Source organism: Odocoileus virginianus, chromosome X (assembly GCF_023699985.2).
Source record: "Odocoileus virginianus isolate 20LAN1187 ecotype Illinois chromosome X, Ovbor_1.2, whole genome shotgun sequence".
Lineage (NCBI taxonomy): Eukaryota > Metazoa > Chordata > Mammalia > Artiodactyla > Cervidae > Odocoileus > Odocoileus virginianus.
In genome coordinates, this window is record NC_069708.1 from 47,185,048 (window position 1) to 47,198,388 (window position 13,341).

At 34.4% G+C, this 13,341-nt stretch overlaps 1 protein-coding gene across 3 annotated transcripts in view; it reads left to right on the plus strand.

The window, feature by feature from the left end:
* DIAPH2 (diaphanous related formin 2) overlaps positions 1-13,341 on the plus strand; it is a 953,573-nt gene that overhangs the window by 511,571 nt on the left and 428,661 nt on the right. For all 3 annotated transcript variants that reach the window (XM_070461796.1, XM_070461795.1, XM_070461794.1), the window contains one exon: positions 2,555-2,684. In XM_070461796.1, the coding sequence (XP_070317897.1) occupies positions 2,555-2,684 (130 nt within the window). The remainder of the gene's footprint in view (positions 1-2,554; positions 2,685-13,341) is intronic.

Consider the following 13,341-nt stretch of genomic DNA (forward strand, 5'->3'; position numbering starts at 1 on the left):
AAGTATTGGACTTTCAGCTTCAGCATTAGTCCTTCCAGTGAATATTCAGGACTGATCTCCTTTAGGATGGACTGGTTGGATCTCCTTGCAGTCCAAGGGACTCTCAAGTCTTCTCCAACACCACAGTTCAAAAGCATCAATTCTTCTGAGCTCAGCTTTCTTTATAGTCCAACTCTCACATCCATACATGACTACTGGAAAAACCATAGCCTTGACTAGACAGACCTTTGTTGGCAAAGTAATGTCTCTGCTTTTTAATATGCTGTCTAGGTTGGTCATAGCTTTTCTTCCAAGGAACAATCGTCTTTTAATTTCATAACTGCAGTCACCATCTGCAGTGATTTTGGAGCCCAAAAAAACCAAAATCTCTCACTGTTTCCATTGTTTCCTCCTCTATTTGCAACAAACTGATGGGACCAGATGCCATGATCTTAGTTTTCTGAGTGCTGAGTTTTAAGTCAACTTTTTCACTCTCCTCTTTCACTTTCATCAAGAGGCTCTTTTAGTTCTTCTTCACTTTCTGCCATAAGGGTGGTAGTGTCATCTGCATATCTGAGATAATTGATATTTCTCCAAGCAATCTTGATTCTAGCTTGTGCTTCATCCAGTCCGGCATTTGTATGATGTACTCTGCACAATATTGTAAAGTAGTTAGCCTCCAACGAATAAAAATAAATGAAAAAAAAAAGAAGTTAAATAAGCAGGGTGACAATATACAGCTTTGATGTACTCCTTTCCTGATTTGGAACTAGTCTGTTGGTCCATGTCTAGTTCTGTTGCTTCTTGACCTGCATACAGATTTCTCAGGAGGCATATCAGGTGCTTTGGTTTTCCCATCTTCTGAATGATTTTCCACAGTGTGTTTTGATCCACAGAGTCAAAGGCTTTGACTCTTGTCAATAAAGCAGAAGTAGATGTTTTTCTGGAGCTCTCTTGCTTTTTCTATGATCCAGTGGATGTTGGCAATTTGATCTCTGGTTCTTCTGCCTTTTATAACTCCAGCTTGAACATTTAGGAATTAAAGTATTTTGTAAGAAACAACAACAACAACAAAGAAAATGCTTATTTTCTTATTGCTTGGAGTAGCCAGCAATCCTCTGAAAGGGGTGTACTTTGTGAACATATAACCCTGTAATCTCAAGAAAAGACCTCTCTTTTGGAAAGTGAACATCCTATTGAGTCTTCACAGCTGTGAGCCTGACTTAAGACAAATTGCTATTTAGGTTTTTGTTGCTTTTTGTTCTTATAGCTTATTATTGAATTGTGCCATTTTAACTTTGTAGTACTTAAAAAGTGTTTGCTGCATCAGCATAATAATGCAAAATTTTAAATATTTTTACCTGCCTTGGATAAATGGTAATTCCAGAAATCCTAAAAGGAATCATTGTGATCGCTTGAATTACCAGCATCATGACTCCTATGGCTGTTTGTTTTGAGCCTTAAGACTAGCATTTCTTTTATGTTGTTCATATCATTGGAATCTAACAGTTGTTTAAATAAACTGTAACACAAAAAGTATGGACCTGATTAAGTAAATGTGATTTTTTTTTTCCTTAGCCACTAAAACAATAAGGATTAAATTACTCTGTAATTACCTAAATATCCTCCAAGCCTCTTCATAAGCCTGTTTTTGAAGAATATTCATTTATTCTAAACAGTAATCCTTAAAGCTAAAACCCCCAAATCAGTATGGACATCAGTGGACAAACCCATCATCTAAGGATTATAGAATTAAAACATCCAATAGAATGAGAAAACTTGATACTTCATGCCATATTTGTCCTTTGTTTATAAGTAAATCCTTGATTTCATTTGTACTTAGTCTTGTATGACAGTTATATTAAAGAAAACACTTAGATTCTCATTATAGATTTTTTTTGTCCTATACTTTGAAGTTTTTTTTTATCATTCTAACTGAAACATCTCTTTTCTAGTGTCTCTGAAAAGAAGATACAATGTGTAAGCAGACAAATAAAATTTGACATATTATTATGATTGTGTGGTCAGATTCTGTTTATAAATCAGCTTAAAAGGCTTTAGTTATTCTTTTTTGATGGCCCATGCAAGTAAAGGAGCATACAATGCACTTGCTCTTTTATTTTCATTTGCATAGGTGATGACTAGAAATAAATATAGCCTCATAGATGCATCCAACTTTTAAGAATATATTTATGAGATAATACAAAGACCAAAATGCTGATGACAGAAACACGCATTTACTTGGACATTATTATCAATACTTAAGTGGTTGTTCTTTTCTCATGAAAAGAATAGTTCACTTTGCCATCATGATTTAGACATTTTAAGAAATACAGATGAAAGTTTATTATTATTATTTACATTTTGGGTCACCTTTCTCTCTTTGAAAATGAGTTCATTTTAAAACCCAGCACCTTTTTACTAGAGCCCAGTGGGAACTATCCTAGACATTAGAAAAAAGTTTTATTAATTATAATGAATTGAGTTCATTCATTAATTTGTTTCACTTCTTTAAGTAAAAGTATATTTATATTGCTGAAAAATACTAAAAATAGTTATCATTATTCCATTTCAGATCCGAGATACTAAATCAGTAGATCAAAAGACCACCCTCTTGCATTTTCTTGCTGAAATTTGTGAGGAAAATTACCGGGATATCCTGAAATTTACTGACGAACTGGAACATGTAGAAAGTGCAAGCAAAGGTAATTGATTTATAACTGGTTGGAAACTACATACTGCCTAAATATTATACTTTAAATGGTAATCTATAAGCATTAATCATATTTTTTGTTTGGTTACTGATATAAGAAAAGCAGGAAGATAGTTTTCCTTAGTTTGTATTTGACAACATAGTGTATTTTAATAACCTGCTTTTAACCTACTTTTTCTTTTTAGCCATTCTGGTTTATTGAAGTTTTTGTATCTCTGATCAGATAGTATGTTTGTTCATTCATTTCATAAACACTTAAGTGTATATTGTTTGCAAAAGAACCATACTGTGGGGCTGTTGGTAATATCAAAATGTTTGTGAGATAGTTCTTTCTAGAAGGCGTTTAAATCTAGAAGACAAGGCATATATACAAATACTTTATAAAACAGAGATGAATATGAGAAGTGCTACAAGAAAATACACTGTAGTTTAGATGAGAGGGAAAATACTTTTGAATGCATAGTTAAGTGAAGGCATAGTATAAGAGGCCAAAAGGGTAAAGTATGAGAATTAGGATTTTTACAGACATGGAAAAGGAGTATCCTGTCTAGAGAGTCAACAGTATCAGCAAGGCACAGTCACGGAATGTAGTAGGATAGGTGAAAACATCAATGAGGAAGAAGAAAAATGTCTCCAGATTTTAATTTGAGCTGATTAGCTTTGTTGGTTAGTAAGTATTTACTTTTGCCAGAACTTGAAAAGTGAATGAAAGGAAGGATCAAGGAAACATTTTTTTGAAGTCAAACAATCGATGTGGAGTACATTTTTCCTCTTGGATCATAAAAGCAATAAAGCTCTTATTTGAAATTGCACTATGATGATTCCACTTCTCTGCAGAAGGAAATGGCAACCCACTCCAGTATTCTTGCCTGAAAAATTCCATGGACAGAGGAGCCTGGAGTGCTTCAGTCCATAGGGTTGCAAAGAGTTGGATATGACTTAGCAGAGCAGCACAATTCCACTTCTCTATAACTCTGAGGACTTTCAGTAAGGACTCAAAAGCATATATGTTATCCTGAGTTTACTACAAACCATATACACTGGTTAGTGTCCTTCGAAGTAGAAAAAAAGTGTGTCTGTAAACCCCAGAATGTCATAAGTATAATATTGTTCAGTGGCCAGTAGTCATCTCTGCCATCTTGGTATTGTTGATCACATCCTCAACGTTTTTCTCTAATGAAATTAATGGAATTTCTTTAACTCCTTTGATTTAATGAATATTATAGTTGTTACTTTTGTCTTGCTAGAGGAGAGTAATTATAAGGCTACCTATAATCCCTCGATTCTCAGCCAAGTATATGTTATACTCAGTTCTGTTTGCTACGTCTGGGCTTTTAGCAAATCTTTACAGTTTTATTTTACAATCTAACCAACTTCTTTCTTCCTATCCATTTTAAGAGCAAAACCTCTCTGATATATTTTGCTTATTTCTGCTTTCATGTATTCACAAAATGAATGTCATTGTATTCAAAAGACTATTGCAAGAAATCTTCCTTTCTTAATGTTTCGGCTTCAGCAATCCCCTGTCAAGTTATTGTGACTAGTTCTTTTTCTTTCCCTATAAAATTTAGACTCAGAGTTCTCAATTCAAGAAGTTCTTACATACATTCCACTTACTTGCATCCCCCTTTCATTTCCTTCTAGTTTTCTTTCAATGTGCCCAGACATAGTCTCTCTTGAGCCATTTTTATTCCTTTCTAATGATGCTATCTCTGTGTATCATGCTACATCCTGTGCCTGAGAATCTCAAGTGCCGTGTCCTCTAAGACACGTAACATTTGTCAAATCACTGTTCGGCATACATTTCCTTATTTTTTTTTAAAATCTGTTACTACTAAGCCCTTATTAAAAAATACTTGTGAAATTAGACTGCAAGAAAAAAACAGAACGTGGTGTGAAAGGTCAAGCCAATTTCTTCTTTGTAGTTAAATACTTTTCCTTGGTGCTTAGGTTTAGCATGTTTATTTGGTTAATATAGATTTCAGTCCTGTTTGAATCATATTCTGTCACCTCCAATACTGTGTATATAGCTAGCATATCTATGTTCACAGCCAACCAGCAACAATAAAAATAGATCAACACTATATAGTAGTTATTTTCTATAATTATGGCCTATCTCCTTGTGAAATTACTGCTTATACAAAGAAAAAAAGTACTTTTCTTTTTAAACTGGATTGGTACAGGAAAGTTTAAACTAGTTAATGATTTTTATATTATTTTTATATTTTTCATATTTAAAGAAAGGTTGTATGACTACTAAATCTATCTTTTGTGTTTTCTGTTTTCTTCCTACACCTTTGAAAATCCTCTGATTTTCATTTTTTATTAAAGTATAGTTGATTAACAATATTGTGTTAGTTTCAGCTATACAGCAAAGTGATTCAATTATATATATGTGTATATTTTTTCAGATTACTTTCCATTATATGTTATAAGATATTGAATATAGTCCTCGTGATATAAACCCTTGTTGTTTATCTTTTGTATATATAGTAGTGTATGTATTTATTCCTCCCCCTTCTAGGTTTTTTGATTATTAAAACCTGTGTACCTATTTTATTAGAATAAGGATCTCTTCTGCCTGGAATAGCAAATAAATGTATTTCAGCTCATTATTTAAGGTATATACCTCAAAGTAACTGACAAAGGGAAAAAAATTATCTTGAAGTGAAAAGAAAACTAAAAGTAGGAAATATGTGGGATCCATGGAAAAATGTATCTTGTAACTGCCTTGGTTCCTTGTAAAGCTAACCTTCTAAAATTTATGTGCATCTTGAATGATGAAAGGCGATGGTATAAACTTAGCATATTTTCCTGGAGCTCTGTAACTCAAAGATATTGGGGGAAACCACATCATTTTTACATAAAACAGATATATGTTATGGAGGGGAATGCAAAACTCACATGAATTTTTAAAATAAAACAGATGACTTCAAAGAAATGTCACACTTGCTGCAGATCCCTAGGGGAGCGTGTTCAATCTTCTCTTTCATTAGGGGCACTTGGGTGGGTAAAGTTTATGAAGCATTGCCTAAAGAATTGGAAAGTGGTTTTGTTTTGCTTTGGTTTCACTTATTTATCTATTTAGTTATTATTCCAGGCAGGGTGGAGGCAAGCAGGCAGAGTTGAGGGTGAGAGTGCCTTCTAAACAGATCATCTCATCACTCTTATAAGTTCAGAATCAAATAGTGCATTGTAATTTTATTACCAGGGGGATTAATAAAATACTATTTCTGTGGTCATTTTCTTCTAGGTTAAATGATAAATCTCCAGATCCTCTGCTTCATGTTTGACATACCGATGAGTCTTTAGAAAGAAAAATAAAAGCTGTTGCTACAGAGAATCTAATGCCTGTAAAATACTGAAAATATATTTGATAAATCACCATTACCTTTTCCCCAATGACTAATTTTAAAGATTATATATATAGAATTATATCTAATATACCTATAGATCTGTTGTCTAAAGCATTGCTAGTTTGCTAGACCTAATTTATAAATCCTGTATTGTTTTCCCCCCGGCCCCCCTCTTCCCATGGCTATCAATATAACTTTCAGCTTTGATGATTTTTGTAGTTTGATTTAAAACCTTAGTGTTTTATAAGTCAGCTCCAGGGATTAAAGCAAAAGGATTAGCAAAACTTAATTAAAGCTATTCCATTCAAGAATGGAAAATAATATTAATATATTTGAAGGCACTATTAATCCTAAGTTTTTGCATAAATCTGAAATGGGTTTCCTTTCAGTTAAATTAGTACCATCATATAAGATAAAAGTGGGTTAAGTTTTCTATAAACAGTGTTAGTTTCCTATGGTTTAAATCCACTATTTTAACTTTTAGTTATCAACCATACCTTTTGCTCTCTGCCATCTGTCCGTGTCAGATTAGTAACTCTGATTAGCTGTTTATCCATTCTGAATTCTTCACAAGATAAATAATGATGAAAGTTTAGACTAGAGGAAATATTATAGGGGAAAAAAAATCTATCAAATGAAGAAAAAGAAAAAAGTTAAGTCATAGCAGAGTTTAAAACGTTGGGGGAATGAGGGAGGAAAAAAAAAAAACTGGAGGAAAAAAAAAAATTCCAAAACTCCAGAGCTGACAGAAAGTTTAGATTTAATCTAGTCCCTGCCAAAAGAGACCCAAGATGGCATTTAGTCAAAATTCATCATTTTGCAGTTGAACAAACTGAGGCCTAGAATGATGAAGGTATTGCCCACAGTCACACAGTCAATGAAAGTTTGCAGACCTTTTGTCTATTATACCTTTCAGTTCCACTTTAATTCTTTTGTGGTCTAAAATATAAAACAGAGATTCATATTTACATATTGGAAAACATGCAGAAAAGCAACACTAACCAAATAAAAATTTACTGGAATATAAATGCCATTTCATCTGTATCGTGGTCCTATTTCTCTAGCCCCATTTTGACGGAATTACCCTTTCCTTTCTCTTAGTCACAGCGGCACTTTAGCCTTATTAGTAATACAGCACCTACCACATTTGCATTTTTGTATTTCATGTATTCTCTCTGTACCTCCTAGATTGAGTTCGTAAGTGGCAAGGAATATGCCCAGTGTGTCCCAACAGACTCAGTGCTAACACAGCAACTCAGAGAAGTATATACACTCAGAGAGAAGTAACTGTTCAATAAATTTGTTACATTGAATCTTTGTGTCTCCTTTTAGTACACATACATTTCAAAATATGGCACTTTGGGAAGTTGGCAAGTTGAGAACAGCAACCTGAAAATTTGTTTACTCTAAGTACAAGAGGAGAAACAAAATAAGTTGAAATAAAGAGAACACCAGGGCTTAACAGTATTTCCTGGCCCATGTTTTACTTTTTTTTTTTTTCCATTTATTTTTATTAGTTGGAGGCTAATTTACAATATTGTAGTGGTTTTTGTCATACATTGACATGAATCAGCCATGGATTTACATGTATTCCCCATCCCGATCCCCCCTCCCACCTCCCTCTCCACCTGATTCCTCTGGGTCTTCCCAGTGCACCAGCCCTGAGCACTTGTCTCATGCATCCAACCTGGACTGGTGATCTGTTCACCCTAGATAATATACATGTTTCGATGCTGTTCTCTCAAAACATCCCACCCTCACCTTCTCCCACAGAGTCCAAAAGTCTGTTCTGTACATCTGAGTCTCTTTTTCTGTTTTGCATATAGGGTTATCGATACCATCTTTCTAAATTCCATATATATGCATTAGTATACTGCATTGGTCTTTATCTTTCTGGTTACTTCACTCTGTATGATGGGCTCCAGTTTCATCCATCTCATTAGAACTGATTCAAATGAATTCTTCTTAATGGCTGGGTAATATTCCATGGTGTATATGTACCACAGCTTCCTTATCCATTCGTCTGCTGATGGGCATCTAGGTTGCTTCCATGTCCTGGCTATTATAAACAGTGCTGCGATGAACATTGGGGTGCACATGTCTCTTTCAGATCTGGTTTCCTCGGTGCGTATGCCCAGAAGTGGGATTGCTGGGTCATATGGCAGTTCTATTTCCAGTTTTTTAAGAAATCTCCGCACTGTTCTCCATAATGGCTGTACTAGTTTGCATTCCCACCAACAGTGTAAGAGGGTTCCCTTTTCTCCACACCCTCTCCAGCATTTATTGCTTGTAGACTTTTGGATAGCAGCCATCCTGACTGGCGTGTAATGGTACCTCATTGTGGTTTTGATTTGCATTTCTCTGATAATGAGTGATGTTGAGCATCTTTTCATGTGTTTGTTAGCCATCTGTATGTCTTCTTTGGAGAAATGTCTGTTGAGTTCTTTGGCCCATGTTTTGATTGGGTCATTTATTTTTCTGGAATTGAGCTGGAGGAGTTGCTTGTATATTTTTGAGATTAATCCTTTGTCTGTTGCTTCGTTTGCTATTATTTTCTCCGAATCTGAGGGCTGTCTTTTCACCTTGCTTATAGTTTCCTTTGTTGTGCAAAAGCTTTTCAGTTTCATTAGGTCCCATTTGTTTATTTTTGCTTTTATTTCCAATATTCTGGGAGGTGGGTCATAGAGGGTCCTGCTGTGATTTATGTCGGAGAGTGTTTTGCCTATGTTCTTCTCTAGGAGTTTTATAGTTTGTGGTCTTACATTTAGATCTTTAATCCATTTTGAGTTTATTTTTGTGTATGGTGTTAGAAAGTGTTCTAGTTTCATTCTTTTAAAAGTGGTTGACCAGTTTTCCCAGCACCACTTGTTAAAGAGGTTGTCTTTTTTCCATTGTATATTCTTGCCTCCTTTGTCGAAGATAAGGTGTCTATAGGTTCGTGGATTTCTCTCTGGGCTTTCTATTCTGTTCCATTGATCTATATTTCTGTCTTTGTGCCTACTTTTTTTCAAGGAGAAAGTTAAACTTGGAAACAAGCTTTTAATGGAGAAGATCTAAACTTATGGTGTCCAAAAACTGTAAAGGTTTATGGTGAACTGTAAGGATTAAAAGTCTCATAGGAAATAATGGCAGCCAACTGTCTTAATGTAATATCTAACTAACTGCTGAAACTTCTTTTATTCTAATGGTTGAAAAAAATTACTTTCATAGTGTCTACTAGATATTTTATTGAAAAATCTTTTGAGTTACGAAACAAAACCCTACTGTGTTTAATGCATTCAAGGTACAGTGACTAATAGGACCCAAGATGTATGAACCCATACGATTTCCTAACAGATTTAAACTTTGAGTTTTGCTCTGATCATAGAAGCACAGAATGATGATAAACCAATGTTACAAAATGTCAACAGGATTGACTTTACGTAGGTGTTAGTAGTCTGAGTAAAATCGAGTATGCATCATACTACTATGTCATTTTAATTGAAAAGTTAAATTGTTTGTTTAGCTTTATTTGGACTTTTCCTATACCATTTCAAATAATTTTGTTGAATGAGTTGTCTTCTGTCATATTGACACCATAAATATCTTGTAAAAATTTAGAAGAATATTAAATTTTAAGTTTTAAGGAATCCAGTTCATAAATTTCCCTCTATGATATACTTCTTTCGTCTTTAGTCTCACCAAGTCACCCCAATTTCTCTTAAACAAAGTGAATTTCTTTAAAAGAATTCAAATTATCAGCAGTCGAACACATGCATAGAAAATATATTTTCAACCTGAAATGTCAAAAGGACTTAGGACAGAAAGTCATGTTTTCTTGCTGACGAGTAATCTAGTCATTACCAACTCGTATGTTGAATTCATTACATGTAAACCATCTAATTCAGTTTCATTTCTAGAGAAAATTATGTTAAAAACATTATCTTCAGGGAACAGTGAAAGGAAGCAGAGACCATGGTCATTTGGACTTGAGTAAAATGCTTCAATATAAGTGAACATTTTTTTATAGACGTATAGGCCTTTGTCAGGGTACTTTAGCTTCTGGAACCCAGAATCTCTGCTGGAGAATTGTATGCATAGCTCATCTGTCTCATACCCACATTCTTGCCCAACCTGTCTCAGCACCTGCATACTTGCATGCTCAGTCATTTCAGTCATGTCCAATCTGTGCTTCCCCATGAACTGAAGCCAGCCAGGCTCCTCTGTCCATGGAATTCTCCAGGCAAGAATACTGGAGTGGGTTGCCATTCCCTCCTCCATGGGATCTTCCTGACCCAGGGATCAAAGCCAGATCTCTTAGGTGTCCTACATTGGCAGGCAGCTTCTTTGCCACTATCGCCTTCTGGGAACTCTGTTTTTCCTAACAGAAAGTTCTCCCTCTTCTCTCAGCCCTTCTGAACATACAGTATGAAGACTTCCTCAATTGTTTTGGATTTCAGGGGTCTCTCACTTCCCCTCTTCTTAGTTTGGTTCTTGATCCTATACTCTTTGCATTACAGTATCCTAAACTCTTTTGCATAATGGCTGTATCCTGATGTGATGCTTCCTGAAATAATGTATGTTATCATAAGTCTGCTTTTTCAAGGGAGATGCTAACAGCCTACTGGCATAGTAAATTCAGCTCAGTGAGTGATTTTGAAACCTCCACCTGATCTTGGCTATCTTTAACTCCCGTGAAACTTCTGGGTACTTAAAATAACTAAAATATATCTGCAGATGTTTAATTCAGCTTTACGCATTAGTTGCAGTTTTCAGAATTTTTCTTTAAAAGTAGCAATTTAAAGCCAAACTAATCTTTGGTGTTAGAAATCATTGTAAATTGTTATTTTGAGGGTGGGTTATTGTCTGAAACGGAACACGCGAGGGCCTCTGGGATTTTGGAAACATTCTGTTGCTTGATCTGGATGCTGGTGACATCGATGTTTTCAGTTTGTGAAAATGCATTCAACAGGTCACCTGTGCACCATGGATGTATGGTTCAACAAGGCATTTTTTAAAAGCCAGTCATTTGTATTTTTAAAATGTGTAATGAGTGATGAAAAGTGAGAAGGGTATTACATGTTAATTCAAAAGGTCCTCATGTTTTTACCTGCACTTAATGATCCCATGCATTGTGTAAATAACTGCTTTCGGAGTTGATCTGATGGTTTTGTAAATAATTACTGTTTTTCAGCAAGTTGTATGTCACTTAAGGATTTTATCAAAGTGTCTTTTAGTCTGAGAGTGAATGAATAGGCTCTAGTATTAAAAAGAAAAAATAAATCAAGCACGTTTTATTCCATGTAAACATTCAGGGTGATCTTTTCCATAGCTGTTGTCAGTATTATGTTGTCTAGTATATCGTTGAATCTTAACATGTCCTGAGCACATGCTGAGTTATAATTTTCACCAAAAACCTGTCATTGCTGTCATTGTTATCATTGTGTCTTTGCTTCAATGTCAGGAAAAAGGGTATGTGGAAATATTGCTCATTTTAATCTAATTGTGGATTCAAGCGTGCTAGTTGAAAAGTGAATATTCATACAGCAAATGTTATAATGTGATTGACTCATGAAGTAAAATACAGGGACATATTTGATGTAAGAGGTTCAAAGATTGATGTTAAGTAGTAATGGCAATATAGAGAGGGAGAATAAGAGAAGAGGGAAGAATGAAGGAAATGAAGAAAAAGTCAGTTCTCTGTAGCCAGAGCAGAGTCACAGGAAGAGGCAGCTACTGTCCTGACTGGAGATTCCCTTGTACCACTACGGGAAATTAGTAGAATCTAGTAAGCAAGATCATTGCAGTTTTTACCACTACCAGTTCTTCTGATGGGTTCATCAGTAAGGATTAACCTGGTTTAGGAATGTGAGGGCTGGGGATTTGGGAAGAGTAAAGAACAGTGTCAGATTTACCTAATAAGTTGCCTCTATTTTCCACTTTTTACATATTTCAAATATGGCTTGAACACAAGGACCAAGTCACACGGACTACACAGCTGGTGTGATTTCTTGAACTGAACTGGGTCTTTTTCTGGAGTTTGGATTCTGCAAGTTGATGTGGTAAATTATAGTAAATAGCAAACATAATATTTTCTTATTCTAATTTTATATGATCCAAACTCCTTTAGAGTATTTCCATGTTAAACAATTGGAATGGAGCTGGCATTTTTATTAGCAGATGCATTGAGAGAGGGAAAAAACTGACTCCTAATGGGAGCTATTAATAATAGCTCTGTGTCAAATAATTCTGGTACAGTCATATCTGAAAGAAACACATGCTGGAAATAATATGGCCAAGGATGAGAATCATAACATATATATTTTTTTGTTTGTACTTTGTTACTATCTACTCAGTGAATCATAGTTTTGCCATTTAACCTCTCAGTGCCTGTTTCCTCATTGTACAATAGTATTTCTTAATTTGAAAAATAGAGATGGTCATGTTTATCCCTCAGGTGATTATGGTAAGAACTAGATGTTCTATATGGACATGCAGTAAGAGAAAAGTGTTATATATAAACAGTGATTTATTATTCAAGCTTTCTAGGTGATTTTGATCAGGTATTTTATGTTTGTTCAGTCCCATTTTAAAAATGAAGGTCAAAATTCACTTATTAAACATAAAGCACTCTGAAATAATGTATTAATATTACGTCATTAATTTTATATTTTTACATGTTCTTTTACTTTTTTCCATCTTGTAGTCTTTAACAAATTACTCTAAAAACATGATTACTTAGGCTCATCTGATTTTGAATCACATCTCTGAACTTTGATGGAATAATCATTATTCCACATTTAAGTTTTGATCACAAAATTTTCAATATTATATTTTTGACATGATATCTTTGTCCTTAGTATGTGTAAACATGGAAGACAAGAAAGAGCATGTAGTTTTATTGAATTTTCTAAATAGTTAAAATTTTAGCTACTTCTGTATCCCTTGTTCTTTTCATTATAAGAACCCTGAGGGTAAAATCAAAAACATAGTTGAAAAAGATATACCATTTTTATTTGTAAATTTAAGGTAAACCAAGAAAGCAATATAAGTCTTGGCATACTGTATATTTTAATGGGAACATTAATTAGTATAATTAGAAACCTCCAATGAAATCATACAGTTATTAGTTTACTTTAAAACTATAGTAAACTTTTAAATATATCAAATGGCATTGTTAGGATTTAGGGTTTCATTCAATTGATTTTTCCTTCTGCATTTTCACAGGGAATAGTAACACAGCCTGTGTCGATGAACAAAGTATAAAGATCTCCATTGCCCACCCTTCTTCAGGGACATGATAGCCAACTAAAC